Here is a 20,319-nt window from a genome sequence, read left to right as displayed (position 1 = left end):
TCTATTTTTGTATTTCAACACTGTGTTAAAATGCGCACAAACACCTTATATTCACATACGTGCATTTATCAATTCAGAAAGAATTCGAGTTATGTCTTTATAAGGTAACGCCTGATTGGACAGTAAAGAAATTTGAGTTTGTCAGTCACATTTATTCCCATTGGTGAAAAACACCCAGGAAGTCCGTCTTACACCTCACGCGATTGGGCAATATGGATGCCGATATTAATACGTCATCCCCGAGCAAAAATTGTGTGCTTTCACTGACTGACAAGAATGCCCTTCCTTTGCTCCTTGGATGCTCACGGTAATAACTACATATTTTACGCTGATTTTATCTATTACACATTAAGCTTTTGGGGTTCCGTGCTAGGCTTAACCATGTAAAATAGTAGTATCTGTTGTCTGGTTCATATAATGATCTCAAGTGACAGTAGAAGTAAGCTAGGCTAGCTCCCGTACATGCTAACGCTGCTCACCTTCGCAGGCTATCTCCTTACTTGCACAGGCTGTATTTATCATCTAAATGTATACACATTTGCAGGAAAAAAGTGGTTTTATATCTGTGCAAGGGTTGATAACATGACGTTACGGTGGCTTCCTCTCAGTTTCTTTCATTAAACACTTTCTTCACCATTGGTGCTGTGAATGTGCAGAGAGCTGGGTCTTGTAACGTTAACATTTTTTGGAAGTCCTACTATACCTGCTTTAAGAAGCACCTGCTGCATGTCTGCACACCTGACTTGCCAGCAGGGAGCTGGAAGCATGTCAAGTTTTTCACCTGCTTAACTGTTAATGCAAGCTGGACTCTCCAGCTTTAAACCTCCGTGTGTTAATTCCCTGTGTGTAGCTGCAGGTTGCCTTATTTACAGCGGCCGATGATGCCAGTCTCATGTGGAGATCTACTGTTGCATCTCCTGCAGGCTAACAAAATGCCAAACTGTGGACTACACGGTCAGTAGTGAATGACCGCCAGACCGCCATAGCGTTTGTAACAAGCTCTGAGCTGGCTCTCCCCTGTGGGCTACGGGAGCTTTATTTGAAGGCTTCGGAGACCTGTGGCCTTCATTTCCCAAAATGTCCATGAGACGAACAGAAGGGGTGTCCATCGCCCAGGCTTTGGCCATGACGGTTGCGGAGATCCCAGTCTTCCTCTACTCCACATTTGGGCAGGTAATCTTCATCAGTATGCATCTCCTATTGCTTTCATTTCTTTTGTTATATACTCACAGCAGCTCCTCCTCCTCTCCTGCTCTCAGTCCATATTTTCCCAGCTGAAGCTGACGCCTAGCTTGAAGAAAGTGCTGTTTGCCACGGCGCTGGGCAGCGTGGCGTTGGCGCTCACCGCTCATCATCTGAAGCGGCGAGGGAGGAAAAGGAAGCAGGCCATCCAGGCCAAGGAGGAGCAGAAGACGGTGGGAATACCCGAAGCGCTGCTCCGAACAGGAAGACCTTCGTCATTGAAGAGAGGTAATCTTTGTCTAGTGCGGGGTGTCCAATGTGCAGCCCAGGGGGAAATTTGTGACCCCTTTAAAAAAAAAAAGAAAGAATGAAGTCAAAATAGCATTAGGTTGTGGAAAAAGTTCTGTTTTCTATGCAGTTCCGTTGACGGGGCGTCAGATGATGAGTCCTAGCACGCGCAGCAACGACACACTGAGCGGCATCTCCTCCCTGGCTCCCAGTAAACACTCAAGTTCCTCACACAGCTTGGCTTCTGTCAGTGTTTTTGCAATATATGACATATCTCACCCCCCCTGCGCGTTGTTCTTGATATGTCTCCGTGTTATGCTAACAGATGCGAGTTCCAACCTCTCCAAGTCAGTCAGCCAACCCACCAACACCCTGGGAGGCCGAGGCTGTGGTGGAGGAGTCGGGTGCGGCAGAGGACGCCAATGCAGAGAATCTCTATTTAATGGGTAGGTGCTTGTTGGGGGGAGTTTGACTCCACTTTTGTCCTCGCATGATTCAAAAAGGCCAGGTTTCATCATTGAATGACGTGATTAAATCATGTGCATACGTATGAAGCTGCGCTCCGTGTTCTGTCAGGCATGGAGTTGTTTGAGGAAGCCCTCAGAAAATGGGAACAGGCCCTGCACATACGCCACCACGCTCACTCTGGCTCCAGCAACAGCAGCTTGGCTCTGCAGGGGGCGGCGTGCGGAGACGCTCCCACGGTAACAGCAGTGCACTTGCCACTTCACGCATCTGGCTTCAAACCGTCACAGTTTTTCAAAAATATATTCATAAATCTGTGCTTTTTTGTTGTTGAATCTGGCTTATTATTAGTTAAAAAGCATATTTCAGCAATTTTTTTTCACTTAAAATATGCATTTCAAGCACAAAAATTGCTAAATGAAGTAAAATACAAATATAAGGAATTTTAGTAGATTCATTCAAAGACACAGATGACATGTGATATTCTACACTGGCCACTAGGTGTCAGTAATGTTACATTGATGTGACAATGCCAACCTGAATCTTATTATGAGTCTTATTATTGTATGCATTCACACCTCACATTCATACCTATGGACAATTTGGAGTGGCCAATTAACCTAGCATGTTTTTGGAATGTGGGAGGAAACCGGAGTACCCGGAGAAAACGGGGAGAACATGCAAACTCTGCACAGAGTGAGTGGAATTGAACTCGGGTCTCCTTGCTGTGTGGCCTGTGCGCTAACCACTAACCTCCGTGCAGCCTCTTATTTTATTATATCTTATTTTCTGTATTGTTTGCTATATTGGGTAATAAGAGTGTAAAGGTGATTATAGGGGTGTTATTTTATGCCTAGAGGTATCTAATAATGTTAACCGTCTTTAGAAGGTGATAAATGGGATTTCTATGCTCTAACTGCCATAATATTCCATTTCTAAATAAACAATCCTACTTAATTGGATTACTGTCATCAGAAAAGCTAAAATTCTAAAACAACAAAAAACACGTGGGCCATTTCCATGGACGCTGTTTACCCCCATCTGAGTTTGAAGCCGCAGGTGTAGCTAAGAAGTTTTGGATGAGAGGTTCTAATGCTTCCTGTTGCTTCCAGGTTGAAGGTCACAATAAAGTGCTAGCTGACAAACTGGAGACTCTGCTGCACAGGGCGTACCACCTGCAAGAGGATTTTGGCGGCAGCATCCCGACAGACAGCTTACTGGCAGACTTTGGTAGGAGAACACAAAACCCGGCTGAAGATTGAAGATTTCTTCCATCTTTGTGTTTTGCCTCGGCAGAGAGCGAGGGGACGCTCATACTTCCTCCAGTGGAGAGTTTCCACATGCTGCCGGACGATGACGCCGCCACTGTTTCGTCTGACCAGTCCTTCTTCTCGGCCGCCGAGGTAAAAAGCACACTACACTCGCGCTCTCTCCTCCCCCAATGCTGATGGGTTCTTGTTGGCGCAGATGTTTGACACCTTCTCTCTGGAGGACTCCTACCAGCTTCTCAGACCAGCGGCTCTCTACGAGGAGGCCTTGGCTCTGGTCCGGGAGGACAAAGTAGCCTACAGGTCCCTGAGGTACATCAAAGAATAAACACAAGTATCACAAATCATGCTGAATCATGAATATCCACGGCAATTAGTCTTACGTGATCTTACCAGGACTGACCTGCTTGAATGTTACGGCGACCGAGACTTCCTGGCCAAGCTTCATTGTGTCAGACAAGCGTTCCAGGTTGGCTTGCACTTGTCAACGTACACGACATCTCTACTTTGTATACGCGTGGAGACCCCCTCAAAGCTCAGGGTTCTTGCTTGTCTTGCAGGTGCTGCTGCTGGATGAAGCTCACCGCACGTTCTTCATGGAGACCGGCAAGCAAATGATTGCCGGTTTGATGGTGAAGGCTAACAAGGTGAATGAAACGCTACCATTTCCCTGTGGTCAATGATTATTTTCATTTATTTAGTCATTTCTTGACCCCCTCAGAGTCCCAAAGCCTTCCTGGAGAGCTACGAGGACATGTTGCTGTATACTCAAAGAGAGGAAACGTGGCCCATCACCAAGATGGAGCTACATGGCCGCGGGGTGAGTGCAGGCCACAGGTTTTGGATACTGAGGTGTTGGGGAAACCAGGGTAGTATTTGGTTAGCATGGTGCTCGTCGCAGGTGGTGTGCATGAGCTTCTTTGACATCGTGTTGGACTTCATCTTGATGGACGCCTTCGAAGACCTGGAGAACCCGCCGTCCTCCGTGGTGGCCGTGCTGAGGAACCGCTGGCTCTCGGACAGCTTCAAAGAGACTGTAAGTTTTACATGTACACACACAGAATGTCAGCACTATTGACTTAGTCATCCTTCGCTGTTGGAATTTTGCTGGTTATTTCTTGGATTTTGTCTACTATATTGGGTGATATGAGTGTAAAGCTGACTATAGGGGTGTTATTTCATGTCTAGAAGACTCTAATAAAGCTAAAATCCATATTTAGAAAGTTGTAAACAGGTTTTCGATGCCCAACTCCAAAAATATTCACATTTCTGGAAAGGGCTAACAGTGATAAATGAGGGATTCCTATCTTCTGTTGTTGTGTCAGGCTCTGGCGACAGCTTGCTGGTCCGTCTTGAAGGCCAAAAGACGCCTCCTCATGGTGAGTCAGACATTTGTCAGACGGGTGCTTTTTATTCCACTCTTCTCTAAGCAAGGTTCACTTTTGTGCTTGCAGGTTCCTGACGGCTTTATCTCCCACTTCTACGCCATATCGGAGCATGTGAGCCCGGTTTTAGCCTTTGGCTTTTTGGGCCCCAGGCAGCACTTAAGTGAAGTGTGTACTATTTTCAAGGTGAGTATGACTTAATAAACGCACGCTGCTGTGCATCCAGACTCATTTGCTGCCTTTTGTCTGTAGCAACAAATCGTGCAGTACCTCAAGGACATGTTTGATCACGACAAGGTGCGCTTCACCTCGGCGCAGTGCTTGGCCGAGGACATCCTGAAACTTTCCCACCGCCGCAGTGACATTTTGCTGGGCTACCTGGGTATCGACGGCCTCCAGGAGCTCAACGGGGCGCTGCCCGGCGACACGCACGCAGGCCTCGCTAACTGACAAGCAGACATCCGCTCACACTTTGTCCGTCCCACTTATTGCTCGGCATCAGGAAGAAGAAGGAAGCCCGGTTATCAGCTGCTGATAACAATCGGGAATTTCTCCTGCAATCAATAGATCCCAGGCTCTACAAATGAAGGACCCTCTCGCCTGATGACTGCACCGCTCTGTCACCTTCATGTCATCGCCCGAGAGCCTGGAGGTATCATTAGCGGTGTGAATGACTGATACTGCTGTGCGTATTTTATATCCAACAGAGAACCATATCTGCTAAATTTCCATCCTACTTGAATCATCTTTAAATGCAGCTATACTCTATACACATACACACAGTGGAACCTCAGTTTTCCTCATCCGATACTGATATCAGCACAGATCATACATCATTTTATTACTTGTTTAATAGCTTGGAATGTTGAAAAAGACTCCATCGAGTGGTATTACTCAGAGAATAATAGTCAGCAACAGTAGTATGAGGGGAAAAACTCTCCCATTTCTTCTTAATACATCTGGAGTCTCGACATGCTCAATGAAGCATAAAACCTGACATCACTCGGCACCGGGCACGGGGGTTCTTACAGGCAGTGATGTTTGGAAAATGTGTCAAACAGCAAGGTTGAGATGAAGTTGGTCGTTTTATGTACATTTCCTCGGTTCTGTGTCATCACGGGAAACTTGTGCATGGCAAGTTTTGCACTATGCTGCAATGTCTTTGTCTGACTTTTCAGGGAAAATGCAGGAGGAATCTGGGAAGGACTGCTTGTATCAGAGATTTGAAATGCAGGCCGATAATACCCAATTCCCCCCTCTTCCCCCACAGTCAGAAAGACAGAGTGTGCTTGAATGCCTCATCATTGCTGGTGCTCATTGCTTATAAAACAGGAAGAATGGAGTCTAAAATTGAGTTAATCATTGCACTGTATGGATTAAATAAACCGCACAAACGCACAGGAAAGATGATTTGATGATTCCTTGGTCAGAATCTGTTTTGAGTATCCCAACTTCCATTCTTCACAGAGACTGAGTCACGCTGCTTGGTTCGGTCACTGTTTGGACATATGAGACAGAGTGACAAGGGACATATATTTGTTGACATATATTTCATTTTCAAAACTGAGATTCCACTGTCTTTTTTTTTTAACCTTGAGTGTGCATGAATTGCAAACTATGCTTCACATGTTACTGTGTGCTGTTAACTTGACACCTTTGACATCATCATTTTCATCTACATGAGCAAACCTGTTACATTCCTTACATTATGGACTTTTTTCCTTTTCTTTTCTTTTCCTGGAGATGCCATGTTGATTACAAGCGACTGATGAAATGTAACGATACAGGTAACCGTCACCACTAATGCAGACGGAACACAATGGAAGTATTTACTCATTAAATATGCCACTGTGCTTAGCTATAAACATGACACGTTATTATGATTAATATTGCGCACTGCTGATATCTTCTGAGAACATTGGCACTGACCATCAAATGAAACATGGCCCCCTAGTGGTGATGGATACGGTTACGTTCTGATTTTTGCCCAAGAGACAAAAAGAGTAAGCTGAATTGGAAATGTTTTCCTTTCATGGTGGCGCTGACAACTTCATAGTCATGCTAGTTGTATTGATGGAACTGTCTCCAAGTGTAAAGATGAGCTTTTGGAATGTATGTATGCCATTCTTTAGGTTGGCATGTTGGGCTGCAGGGATGCCTCTCACCATATGTGAATATTATGGCCATGTATATAAGAGATATTCACTATATGAAGAAAATAATGTATTCTTTATCCTATATTTACTATAAAGCCTGTGTGTGTGTGTGTGTGCGCGCGCTGATCCATGTTTGGCTGACTATCAAGTTACAAAAACATTTTTGTGTCTTTTGTGAGAATTGTTGCATGTGACTGCGTGGATTCATTCATTTCATCGTGCAACACATGGACACACCCGAGACAAATAGATGTTTTCAAGGAAGGATTTATGCCTGGAATATGTTTTAAGACTGCATCAAGTGTCCTCTTCATGCCTTTTTTGTCTTTATCTCCCTCTAATGCTTGTAAAAAGTGTAAATGGGTGTTGATTTGCTGTATTAAATGTTATTTTTTGTTATTTAACAATGGTTTGCCAATATATCATGATTTGACAATCTTGTTATACCTCATGTCTTTTCATCTTGTGCTGTCCTTTCCATCTTCCTTGGTCACTCCTGCCACCTGCCATGTTTTGTCTAATATCTTTGGTCTGCCCCACTGGTGTAAATTTTGCTCTCTTAATATTATGACTTTATTCATTTATAACATTATCCGCATGCTAATTTTTACAATATTACAACTTTTTTTAAAACGTGTTTTTTTTAATATTTCAACTCTATGCTTGAACTTTTTCCCCAACCAAATTTTCCAAACATTGTGTTTATTATTACTTATGTATTTTTTTATTTAATATTTCAACTCTGCTACCATAATTTCATTGTTTGTTCTGTATTTTTTCCTGTCAAATGAAACTTGAAACTTTTGAAACTCAAATGAAACTTTTTTCTCTACCTTTTTTGACTATATGCTTTTACAGCTGTTTTCTTTAAATTTTCTAAATATTTATATTTCAACTTTCTTCTCATTCTAACTTTGTTCCCATTATAGTTGGCTTAATAACCCAACTTTTTCTGCAACCTGCTTTTCCAAAAAAAAGCATCACTCTTGATGCCCTCCTGACCTCTGTGACACTTTTTAAGAATCAAATGTACCCCCTTTGGTTTGCAATCTACTCCATAGTTAAACATCTTATCCCCCACCATTGCTTCTAAAGCCTTTAATGATTTGCCTAAATGTATAGCTTTACAGAGCTTGCATGTGTTTTTTTTTTTGTTTGCTACTTTGCTGTGTGTGCATTGGGCCTCATTGTTTTGGTCCATTCAATAATTCTTCTCTATGGACTTCCGACTCACAGCTCTCGCTCTTTGCTGATTGGGCAGTTCACTAACTACCGGGACTCCTTTGAAGGCAATGCATGCCTCGCCATTGGCTGGACAAGGGCGCGGGGCGTGGCCTACAAGGATCGCCCGGTTGTGTCCGGGTAAGATGGCGTTGGAAGAGCAGTGCTCGGCACCACCCCGATGGCGGTCGATATCGGTGACACACGTCGAGTTTCCTGAGGGTACGTATACGTAACATTTCTTTCCGACGTACGAAGCTTTTGGCGACGCATTGCTTTGAGTGCGTTGTCGTTTCAGGCCGCGCGGTCCGTTTAGTCGCCCGTCAATGGCAACGACTGTGCCCATGTGGCTGCTAAATAGTGAGACACAGTGAAAACCAGTGCACAGACGGGGCAACGTCAGCCGGCCTGCTAAATTGTGAGACGGGGCGCATGCGTATCCGGCGACTGTGGCCACAATGAAGTGTAGCTAGCTGGCGTGATAACTCTGTTTATAGACACATTTATTTGATAGTAACGAAATAAACAACCATGTCACATCATTAAGTGTTCACACATTTTGTAAAAAATGAAAAGCGAGCTTTGACATGTCATTTTGTGTGTGTATTAACGACACGAAACATCTGAACTGCTGCTAGCACAGAAGCTAGCTCACTGGCCTGATTTTGTTAGCATTGCTAGCATACAACACTTTGAGTTTGTTCTAAGACGCTGAAAATGGAATGAATACCTTTTTAATACAGAAATGAAGAATGTACACTAGGAGCGTTGGGGACTGCCAATCTGTTCTCACATATGTATCATCAGCATCATGAAAGTATAGTGAGCTTTTTAGTGTACTGTGTTTTATTACAGTACTTGTGTGTGTCTCATTGTTGCAGATGATTTGACGGGACAGGTGCTCGCCTACATCAGCCTCTTTCCCATTGCCATCGTCGTGGGCTTTATTACGCTCATCGTGTTTAAACGGGAGCTGCACACAGTAAGAAGTTCACTCATTTTCATGCTTGTCACCCATATTCCCACTGGAGGTCTTTTTTTGGCACCTAACCGTTCCCACTTTTTGTGGTGCATTTCTGCAGATTTCCTTCTTCAGCGGTTTCCTCCTCAATGAAGGACTGAACTGGATGCTAAAGCGCATTCTCAGAGAACCGCGGCCATGTGCGGGTGAGCAAAATAAAAAGTAGCCGTCGTCCTCCAAACATGCCTTTACATACCTGACTGAAACTATGAGCAGTCGGTGACATCCAGCTGTTTGTCTTTAAGGAGCTCACTCGTTGCTGAGCTCGGATTACGGGATGCCCTCCAGTCATTCCCAACTCATCTGGTTCTTCGTTGTTTACTTCTTTCTTTTCCTTTATTTAAGGTGAGCACCAGCTTGGCAAAAATTCCAGCAATTAACGCCACATTTTTGCTTTGGTTTTTGCATAGAAACGTGCAAACGCATGCTGGCCTCTTATTTGTTTGCGTCTCTTTTCAGAATGCATCAAACGAACAACGCCCGATGTGTGGACCTGCTTTGGAGACACATCCTGTCCATCATCTTGCTAGGCATCGCCTTGTCAGTCTCATACAGCAGGTACGACACACGCCCTTTCACAGCTGGAGTACAGCAGAAGCTCATAACATTTCTGAGTAATAGTCTGTTCCGGGGTCAAACTGTGGCTGTCCTTTTAAATGTTTGAAGTTGTTAATGGGTCTAAAATTTTAACCTCGAGTGAGTTATTGTATCAGTTTCCGACAAGACCGCAATCTATTTGGACGCTAATGCTGGGGGAGTCACAAACAGTGAGGCTCACGTGGTGGTGGGGAAGTCTCGCTGAGGAAATGGTGCGTGTAGCTTCGGGCAGAGTGGTGAGTCATTACGCCTGGAGCACTCCCAGGAAGACTCCAGGGGAGGCGGGCGGGGAAGTGCAGCCCGGAAATGGCGCCATAGTCGCTAGATTAGGGGCTATTTCTTCGGGTCAGCGGACCAGGCATCGAAACTAGCTATTTCAATGAAAACATTTGAACCATCCTGAGAGAATCTGCATTTTAGTCCTGATTCTCATTGATGCTCGAGACTCGATGCCCAAGCCTTGGTCTGAATATTAACTAAATCCCAGCCATCCCTCCTGCTACATCTTCTTACTCGCTGGCAGACCTGATGCGTGTAAGGTGGGTTAAGAAGCGGTGTTCAGATGCGTACCGCCACCTACTGTATGGAGTTGTAGTGACACGCTACATTCGCAGACAGTCCTGTGATCGCGTGTTTGAGTTAATTACGAGTTTCTTTGTATTTCCCGATGATGGACAAGTAATTAGAGCGTTGTTGTGTGCTGTCAGGGTCTACCTGCTGTATCACACCTGGAGCCAGGTGTTCTACGGCGGAGTGGCCGGCAGCACCATCGCCATCGTCTGGTTCTTTCTGACACAAGAGGTGCTGACCCCATTATTCCCCAAAATAGCAGCGTGGTAAGACATGACCCACATTCTCTTTGTCAGTGGGGACGCCCCGACGAAGCCTGACACTTTCCTTGTCCTTCTCCTCGCCGCCTCACAGGCCCGTGTCCGAGTACTTCCTGGTGCGCGACACTAGCCTGATTCCCAACATCTTGTGGTTTGAGTACACAGTGACCCGCTCAGAGGCCAGGTAGGCTGCGGTGGCGATAACGCAACAAGGGCGCGCCATCTTTAGCTGTCCTCAGCGTTTCCTTCCTTTTTCCTCAGGAACAGACAACGAAAGCTCGGAACAAAACTACAGTGACGCGCCGGGCTTCTTTGTGAGCACACATCTCATGCGCGCGCACACACACACACACACACACACACACGCACTGGACAAGCGACATCTGGACTTTTGACGCGGTTGCCAGGTAGAAAAAGGGCACAAAGCGCGTTCACACATCTCATCCTCGTGCAGCTTGCCTGTATGCGCCTCAGTGCATGCAAGACTGTGCAAGAGGCTAACTATTTAATCATAGATTAATATATATCTATAGCTATATCTTTTATCTCAACGCACGCTCGCAGTTACCGGAATCAAAGAGCCAACACCACGGCTTTACTGAACAGGCAAACCAACCCCACACACAAATCAACGGCAGGTGTCATTGCAGCATGTTTTTTTCTTTATAAACATGTACAGTCGTCCCTCATTCATCACGGTTAATTAGTTCCACACCCGACCACGATAAGAGAATTTTCGTCAGGTGGGATTCACTATTAATAAATTGAATATTTTGTCTTTGGAGCAAAAAACATCTGTTAATATGGGTTGTAACATGAGAGCCCTCTAGACATGAAATAACACCCATATAGTTACGTTTACATTCATTATTCTATGTTTACATCACATTACGCAGGCTACGGGATCACTGCAGGGAAATAACATAATGGCCCCTGCTAGCACAGCAAGCCACTGAGCTAACTAGGTGGCCTCTTACTTATTCTAAACTTAGTGTTTCAAAAGGAGCGGGGAAGTAGGACAAAGAAGCAAACCACTTCCACACGGAATAAGAGGAGAACCTTTTTCCCTACTCATTCTCAGCCATGGCATTAATCTAATGTCATGTCTCATAACATTAGCGATGGCTAGTGACCAGAATATTACATATGACTTGCCTTTCAATATTTTTTTGGCTATTATCATTGGATGTTATCGTCCAAACAAATTTTGCTGGACGATAACGGTCCTACAACTTACTGCTTGCTGTTATTTTGGGACCATTTTATCATGACTGCAATGATAATATAAGGCATAATAATGTGAGTGCACCGTATCAAAAGCAATAAACTTTCATTTCTCAAGGGTATTTGGAATGTCAAGAGCTTTTAAATCAAATAAACAACATCATACACGAAAAAAAACAATAGACTAAAAATAAAAAGGACAGAAATTGCACTTATATAAAATAGACCCTGTCTTTAAGAGGGAAAAAAAGCACTCCAATAAAAAGCACACAACAATAAAATGGAGCAAACAAAAATAAATAATGAACATTGGGTTTCAATCCTTTCCAGGAAGGCTTGACATGTAGCGAATGACGGTCTGTGAGCGTTTTCTTTATATTAACTTTGCCGACCAGACACCTCAGGCGCAGCGGCACCTCAAGCGCCAGTTTTTGTGTGTGTTTTTCTTTTGTGTTTGAGGTGCGCATGCAGGCTGGTGATATTCCGCTTCTTTGTCGTCACTACTTTCCAACAAATCCCACATATCGGCTCGTTGGTGTTCCTGGGCTCTCCTTGTTCATTCTCTTTCAAAAGGAAATGGGGCCGTGTGGCATTCACAGTACAGTACACTTTGTGTTTCGTTGCCTTGACTCTCTTTGAGGCTGCAGCGCTCGCTAGCTGGGACTCCATCCTCTGGGACTTCATTCCGCTATAGAACCAACACGCCCAGGTGTTGTGACAGACGGATGTTAAGTTAATTTTTTTTTATTTGTTATTCTGTGATTAGATTTTTGTGACTATCAAATATTTTTTTTAAATCCCGATTGAGTGAGGCAGCGATATTGGAACCGCGCTACAGTGAGGGACGACTGTACCATGGCAGGTTTTCTTTTTCCTAATTTCTGAAATCGGTGAACTTGCGATATCCATAAAAAGTGCACTTTATAAACACCAGTCGCGTTAGGACGCGCCCCTTTTTCTTCGTCGTCTTCTAGCATCCACCTGTTCTTCACTTCTTCTACCTTTCTATCGCAGCTTTTCTAGACTGTCCTGAAACCTTTCCACGGGGTCTTTTTGAATCCAAATATTCAGTTGGACACTTCCAGTGACAATGAATGAAGTCTACACCACATATCATGGAAAAAAACAAGCAAGAGCTAATATCCGACTTCTTTTTGGTGACATTTATTCTTTTTTTGTTTGAGAGATGAGATGTATAAAATACACCCCAGTAACAGATGCTGTAAGATTAAAAAAAAAAAAGATTTAATTCACAACAAACCTCACGCAAAGCCGGCACAGCAAACGTCCACACGGTAATCTATTTTCTACTTGAGGTTTTCTTTTGGACCAATGTGGTGTTTTTAATGCCACGCCTCACGTAGTAGCAGCCTGGGAACACATTTTTTTTTTATTTAATTTAATTTTTTTCAAAAGAAAAACACTTTTGACCTGCTTTTCCAAGACAACATTCCATATCATGTAGGGAGCATCTGACTGCCGACGGGATGAGCCTTCCTTTTTTGTATCATTTTTTTTGACAAAAAAAGGGAAAAGTGACAGCGAGAAAAAAAAAAAAGCCTCAGGTCAGTCGTAGCATGTGATCATGATGATAATGATGAGAATGTCATATCATTAGCACCACAAAGGGAAGTAGTTCTCTTAGGTTTTTTTTGTGTTTTTTTCATGTGTAATCTTTATGGAGCTGAATAAATGTGTTTATGTACACTTGGATGTTGTCCAGTAACTTGACATACTAGCTAACACATAGATTATGGTTCTCCGATGGTTAGTTAGAACCGAACCGAGGGAGAACCTTCCCTAAAAGTTGAGGGACCCAATCAACAACATTGGCTGGCTTTTTGTTGATTGGTTCCTATTGGAACGATGGCCGTGCCGACAAAGTTCTTGTTGAGGCTAGAAATGTGTAAAATATCTCTTCCCTGGTTTAAATAAACACAATATATTACAGTCACTGATCATAATGACACGTTCGTCATTATTAAAAGTAACATTATATGATATTAAAAACGGACTTCTCCTGGGAAAACGTCCACAACCGTGGTACCTTCGAAGTACGGCCGCTAGGTGGCGCCAGATGTTCAACTAAGACGAGCAAAGCAATGACTGAAATCTTCAGTTCAGGACAGTACGTTTTTTTTTTTAAAGCAGTATAACCGGAAAATAAATATGATATAGCTGTGTACATTAAATACACTCCTGATCAAAATGTTAAGAATAGCACTGTTGGATCTTAATGGGCTTCTGAGACCTTCAACATTTAATAAAGAAATAGATAAATAAGCAATTTATTACAAATGAGCATAAAAGTAAGCTTTTATAAATAAGCTGTTCATCAGCTGATCAAAAGTCTGATCAAAAAGTGATCTGCTGGCGGCAAAAAGAGGCCATTGTTGATTGTTGAGCTGCATCAGCAAGGCCTCTTGGAGTGCACCATTGCTGCTGAGGTTGGACGCAAACATCCTGAGGGTTATGGAACAAAAAAGTCACATGGTAGACCCCCCCCCCCCCCCCCAAAAAAAAAAATGTCACAGGAAGCCATTGGCTGTCCGTCAAGACACAGGACCATCCTCGGCCCAAATGACGGTTGTTGCTTGTGCCGAGTGCGGTCGGATAACCATCAGACATCTCCCAGGGAAGAAACATCTTCAAAGGCTTGGTCTCCTTCAGGGTTTGGAATTTGCAGGGAAGCACCAAATATTGACAATATTGGACATTGAAAGGTCCCTCGACGGTCCTGGTGGATTTCAATATTACTGGCCTGACAAAGAGATCCCACCTGAGAGGTTTTTCACACGGCATAGTCCAGAGGATACCATCACAATCCACAAAAATGGAGCTTCAGGTTGCGCATGGGCGTCAAACGGCATACGACTATGTGGAGATGTTTGATGATTCCAGACAGTAGATTCCCTCCGTGAAGCCATCTTCACCAAACCCATTTTTCGGCTGATGGACAAGAATGTTTTTTTAGGCTTTTTTTTTTTTTTAAATCTATGGTCTTAAACGTTTGATCAGCGAATGAACAGCCTATTTCACTCACTCCCCTTTTTTCCAACAGTGCAAAATGTACATTCTTTCCATTTTTCAATCGGTCTTAAAACTTTGAAGTGTGTAATTAATGTAAGCAGCATTGATTTTCTTAATCATCAGTCCTGATATTATTTATTTTAGAAAGACCCATCTTAGTGCTTCTTCTCTCATGTAGTTTTAACGCATCTAAACCTGGCACGGACTTCCATCAACCCCCACGGTTAATAGGATTCTTCTTTACCATCTCTTGGGCTCTTTTCTCTCATCTGCTTCCTATTTAGTCTTTTTTTATTTTTTATTTCAACACAAGAGTACCTTTTGTCTGCTGGTTACCACAGCAACCGTAATGTTAACAAAGGAGCCGCATCAGATACAAACGAAACATCCATCTATCTGGGGAAGAGCGGAAAGTATACGGAGGATTTGTATGTATAAAAAAAAGCATATTGCATTTTTAAGCATTGCCTGAAAGATTTGATTATTGCTTTTAGTGAGGCCTTTAAGTGCCGTAATTACCAGTTATATTAAAAAAAGAAGTCAAATTCCAAGAATATTTGATGACCTTGAGTAACATTTGTACTGCTTTTAATCATCAATGTGATGTAGCAATATGGTCTTTAATATGGTTTCATTTTGCTTTATAGTGAGGACTTGTGACAGCAATATTTATTCATTACTCCTGATAGTGAGGTCTGTGAGATGTTTAGGAATATTTATTATGGATTGTAAGCTTATTGATACGGGTATTTACTTGTGTAGAAGGCTTTGTGTCTTTGTTCAAGCCACCACTCTGGATTTGTAGGAATCCAGAGTTAGTTTTTTTTCCACCTTGAACCCACCATCACTGCGGTGAAAAATGCTTCTCGTGACTATTTGTAGTTTTTCTGCACTGCCAACTTCTAGTCATCATATTCATGGAATGCCAACCAACACCAATTTCCCGCACAAGCTAACCCTCATCAATTTTGTATCAGGCGGGGGATGACAAATGTTGGATTATTACACTCTCACAGAAAAATAATCGAACCCCCCCATCCCCATGAATACAAATCACTTCCACATGAACAAACGTCCCAATACAAAACAACCTTTAGTGGGCGTCCGTGGAAATGGAAATGATCTGTTCCAGGGTCAGGCCATAAAGGCTTTATGAGGCGTACACTTTGAACTCTCCTAAAAAGTGTCAAAAGAAGCCAAAGTGTGCATCGTGACCTCTGAAGATGCTGACCTTTGGCTCCGTCGTGGCTTACGATCACAAGCTTGTATCGAATCGTGAAAATGTAGCAGGGGATCAAATTAGTATTTGATGGTCCACTTTGTATTGTTTTTTTGTGTCATGTTCTGTATTGCGGCCGTGTTGAATTAGTTTGTATCATTTGCAGAGGGGGCCGATAATCTCGAAATCATTGCTCCGCCTCCTGGTCTGAGCTCCAGCTCCATGCTCGTCTTATCCAGGTGCTAACTTGGGGATTACCGCTTGGCTTGGCTTTTCAGCTCTCGTTACATCCAACCCAAAATCCTCCTGCTTGAGCAAATGCAACAATAAAATATTCATCATTTTCATTTCTCAGCATCTCGCAGAGCTCATTAATAGCTCAGCGTTTGTTGTATTCCATCCACTTGGAGGCTCCGGTGCAGAGATTAGAGCTCGAAATAAACATCTGATGGACTTTGTGTTGATCTGGAAAAGTCTTTATGGATTTGTTCACACCGCCAAACCTTAAATGACCTCAGGCTCATTTCTTTAACTTTATGTCCATTCCCTCTTGCAGACCGCCCCACAAGCTGCCTTCCTTTGGAACGCTGGGTTACACAACTGACCGTGATAGTAGGATTCTCTATTTAGAAATGGAATACCTTTGTCAAAACTTTATGACCTTCTAAATGCATTTTTTCTTTACATTATTAGAGCCTACTAGACATGAAATAACACCCCTATAGCCCCCTTACATTCCTATTACCCAAAATAGTCAACCGAGCCATTTCAGGCACAATGGACACTGGAGATGGTGACATCCTGGGTGTAGTACCTGGGTGTTCACCTCAACAGTAGACTGGACTGGACTCGTCACACGGAAGCACTTTACAGGAAGGGTATGAGCAGACTCTATCTGCTTTTGGGGTGCAAGGGGCAGTCCTCAAGACGTTCTATGACCCTGTCGTGGCGTCAGCCATTTTCCAAGGAATAGTCTGCTCTGGGTTGCCCCCTTGACCCTTGAGGTGGTGGGAGAGAGGAGGATGATGGCTAAGCTGTCATCCATGTTGGAGAAGGACTCCCACGCCCTGCAGGTCACTTTGACAGCACTTGAGAGCTCCTTCAGCGATAGACTGCTTCACCCCAAGTGTGTGATGGAGCGATATCGCAGGTCCTTTCTTCCTGAAGCTGTCAGGCTGTACAACCAGCACTGCTCCCAATAGACTTCTACACCGCTATGTACATCTGTGTAATACTTTGTTTTTATACTCCGTATAGTTACTTCTGACCCCATTCACTGTGCAATATCAAGGCTCTAAATGCAATATATGAAGTTCTGTGTGAAGTATTTCTATAATGCCTCATATTAACTCACTAGCAAGATCTCATAGTGTATAGACTGGTCATATATTTCATCTCGTTTCATATTATCTGCATACTGTAGTTGTATATAACTCTGGGTAAAACTGTTGATTTGTTAATACTTGGGTTGTTTATATTTTTTTATATTGTGTATTTTTGTACTGCTTAACTGATTCTGTACTCTTGCTGCTGTGCAATGCAAATTTCCCCACTGAGGGACGACTAAAGGCATATCTTATCTTATCTTCTAAGACATAGTATATTCTGGACAATACTTCCTGTGTACATACCATTACAGACACCTAGTGACCTGTGTAGAATACTACATATCACGTCTTTTTTTGTAGCTCACTTGACATTTTTATGCTGCAAAATGCTTAATTTAGCAAAAACATGTGTAACATTTGTTTAAGTATGTATACTGTTTAACTAATCAACCACAAAATGGCCATGACTTATTCATATTTATGAAAAACCGTGACAGAGTGAAGGCGTGAAATTTGAAGCGCAAAATGGTCTCATTCAGGTAATCGAATAAAAATGATTCAATGATAGTTCTTTCCAATACCAAAGCAGTCCAAGTCCGTTACTGGCCGTGCATGACTTGGGTGTCACTTGCCGGCAGCTGACTGACGGCATCTCCATCTGGGCTTTGGCGATGAAGAGCTTCTGACAGATCTCATTAGCGACAGACGTTGCATTTTAAACCAGGCCTATTACGCATCCCGCCCACCTCCCGCCAAGGACTCGCCCTCGTGGCTTTTTAGCAGCGTTCAAAACTTATTCAATCAATCAGAAATGTTAAAGCCCTCCTGCTGGGTGTGGTTTAAAAAAATTATCTTGACATACTTTTGCACATCCAAAGTCTTGTTCTGACATGGTGGAAAACTGTAGAAGTCTTGATCCGTTTCTCGCTTAGTTGGTTTGCCTTTTTGTCAAGAAAAGAAATAACAGGGCAGGCAATAGCAAAAAAACATGATTAAGGTCTGTATTATTATCATTAGCATGTTTTCACATGAATGATGTTGACATAGGATGAGGCCATGTTGGTTGAATGTTGATGAAAATTGCTCTCTCTTATAAAATTGCAATGAATTACTAACGAAAGCTGAGGTTTGACCTTGTAGCATGAAAAAAGGGTTTGCCTCCCATTCTGTGTGGAAGTGGTAAATGTTTGGGTAAAAATAAATTCCTGGCTAGCTCGAGTCTCGAGTCCCCGCAGAATAAGAGTTGCAATGCGGTGTAAACGATGAATGATCGGAGTGTAAAGGTGACACATCTACAGGGCTCTCATCATCTTAAACATATTTAGGAAGCTTCTGTGTTCTAACTATGAAAATAAAAAATGTATTACCATTGAATCCTATATATGTGTCGAAAGCAGCGTAACATCCTGCATTTCCTGGGATCTGGCAAAGATCGTACTTTTGCCCTTGGTAGGTATGATTCCGTTATTATGTTTAATTTGACTTGTGTAAAGGAGGCCAAGCACAATATGTCTTAGATTTGACAAGCTGTTTTTTTCCCCCTCGTTTTTAGATATATTTTTTCCTGATTGTTATTCTAACACAGACTAAAACATGAAGTAATGTCAGCCCATACAGCGCGTTACCACGGTTACACTATCCCGACGACACTGTAGCGCCTTTGTGTTCGCCTTCCCCAAAGAGAAGGCGGCTTCTCGCTTCATTCAAACGCTTTTTTTTTTTTTTCCTGCAAAACATGTTCAGGCTGAGACTTCCAAGGGAAGAACTGCGGGAAAAAGTCTGGTGACTTTCCACTGCACAGTCGTACACTTCCTTTCCTTCTTTCACTCCTTGCTATTATTATCATGCTTGCACCGCTTTGTTAGCAGGGAGAGCTTTCAGTGTGATGCACAACACTTGTACGAGCAATTTATTTAAATGAATGAGCATTATTAATATTTGTATGTCATTAGAGGTGTCCTCATTAAGCGCCTGTACTGTATGCTAGTTAGCCACACGTGTGCAGTTATCAGCATGCATGACAAAGACCACGAGTTCGTGGCAAGTTGTAGAAATAAAACAACAAACGATTTTGTGAAAAAGCAAGAAAACAAGTAGAAAACTAGATCTTGCATTAAATTCAGTTAAATACACGACCTTTTAGGGTGTGTGGGGGTGTAACTTTTAAAAAGCGCCTACTGATTTCCTCCCACCTGGTCACCTGCTCAATGGGGGCGGGGCTTCCTCATCGCAATGGACGGACCGACCGCACACACTTTCCTGGCAGTGTTCTTCCTCCGTTTCGGACACACGAAAGTGAGTACATGGACTTGTTTGTGTGTGTGAAACGTCACTCGATACTAGCCGCCCTGACGCCGGTCATCAAGTCAATTCGACAGTTAGCGCGCTAATTGCTAGCTAGCGTTGCGCGAGCTAATGGTTGCTACTCGGCAAACCGCAAGCTGGTCCCAGTTGGTTCATTTGGACTTTATTGTTTGGGAAGTGAATCAAGAAAAAGTGAAAAGTGAATAATTGATGGTGTTTCTAATGTTTACTGTTGAATATGAGCTGTTGTAGTGCTTGGTTACCGGTACATAATTCACCCCGGAACGATCGATAGGGGAGTGGTTGCCACCCGGAGTGGTGGGCGCGAGGGACAGGGGTTTTGTCTCTTCTTCCTGTTGTGTTTGCGAGACGGCGTTCAAGTCTCACGTAGCAAAGAGTGCAAGTTAATGTTTGTGAAGAGAATAAAGTTTTCTCCCAAATTCGACACTGCGCCTCAGACTCCGGTTCTTCGGCGCTTCAATGTATTGATAATTGATTGTGTTAATTGTGTTGTATTGTTAATTGATGTGTTTAATCTTTACTGTTGAATATGAGATGTATTGATGTTGAACACCCGCAAATGCCCATATAATGGATGGATATGCTCAAATAGTAGTGTACAAAAGTACACACGCACGCACACACACACACACACACACACACAAATGCTTGAAAAAAAAGTAATGTCATAAAAGAGAGAATTTATACTAAAAAATACTACCACCCACTGGTGAGCCAGGTGTGTCCAAAGTGTGGCTGGCGGCTCATTCTAAAAACATAATTTAACACAAAAAATGGAAA

At 43.1% G+C, this 20,319-nt stretch overlaps 3 protein-coding genes across 6 annotated transcripts in view; all 3 read left to right on the top strand.

The window, feature by feature from the left end:
• The first annotated feature begins 131 nt into the window (after positions 1–131).
• miga2 (mitoguardin 2) lies at positions 132–7,407 on the top strand. 4 transcript variants are annotated; one of them, XM_058064514.1, is made up of 16 exons: positions 138–307; positions 924–1,173; positions 1,260–1,470; positions 1,601–1,716; positions 1,796–1,916; positions 2,047–2,174; positions 3,048–3,165; positions 3,232–3,338; positions 3,403–3,515; positions 3,600–3,672; positions 3,764–3,850; positions 3,925–4,023; positions 4,105–4,239; positions 4,529–4,582; positions 4,658–4,774; positions 4,841–7,406. In XM_058064514.1, exons 2-16 carry the CDS (start codon positions 1,078–1,080, stop codon positions 5,036–5,038), a joined length of 1,773 nt encoding a protein of 590 aa, XP_057920497.1. In that variant the 5' UTR covers positions 138–307; positions 924–1,077; the 3' UTR covers positions 5,039–7,406. The 4 variants fall into 4 exon arrangements, with proteins under 4 accessions (XP_057920495.1, XP_057920497.1, XP_057920496.1 ...); XM_058064512.1 differs by having other exon boundaries at positions 132–307; positions 3,925–4,239; XM_058064513.1 differs by having other exon boundaries at positions 227–307; positions 851–1,173; positions 3,925–4,239.
• A 634-nt stretch (positions 7,408–8,041) lies between these two features.
• dolpp1 (dolichyldiphosphatase 1) lies at positions 8,042–13,344 on the top strand. Its single transcript, XM_058050268.1, has 8 exons — positions 8,042–8,187; positions 8,847–8,947; positions 9,048–9,132; positions 9,232–9,331; positions 9,446–9,544; positions 10,291–10,419; positions 10,508–10,597; positions 10,675–13,344. Exons 1-8 carry the CDS (start codon positions 8,112–8,114, stop codon positions 10,709–10,711), a joined length of 717 nt encoding a protein of 238 aa, XP_057906251.1. The 5' UTR covers positions 8,042–8,111; the 3' UTR covers positions 10,712–13,344.
• A 1,343-nt stretch (positions 13,345–14,687) lies between these two features.
• The window catches only part of rapgef1b (Rap guanine nucleotide exchange factor (GEF) 1b), a 146,786-nt gene continuing 141,154 nt past the window's right edge, over positions 14,688–20,319 (top strand). The window contains exon 1 of the mRNA XM_058050045.1: positions 14,688–19,509. The gene's annotated coding sequence lies outside the window, so the exon portion shown is untranslated. The remainder of the gene's footprint in view (positions 19,510–20,319) is intronic.

This window comes from Doryrhamphus excisus, chromosome 2 (assembly GCF_030265055.1).
Source record: "Doryrhamphus excisus isolate RoL2022-K1 chromosome 2, RoL_Dexc_1.0, whole genome shotgun sequence".
Lineage (NCBI taxonomy): Eukaryota > Metazoa > Chordata > Actinopteri > Syngnathiformes > Syngnathidae > Doryrhamphus > Doryrhamphus excisus.
The sequence above is the reverse complement of the archived record's forward strand: the minus strand, read 5'-3'. Positions and strand labels throughout refer to the sequence as shown.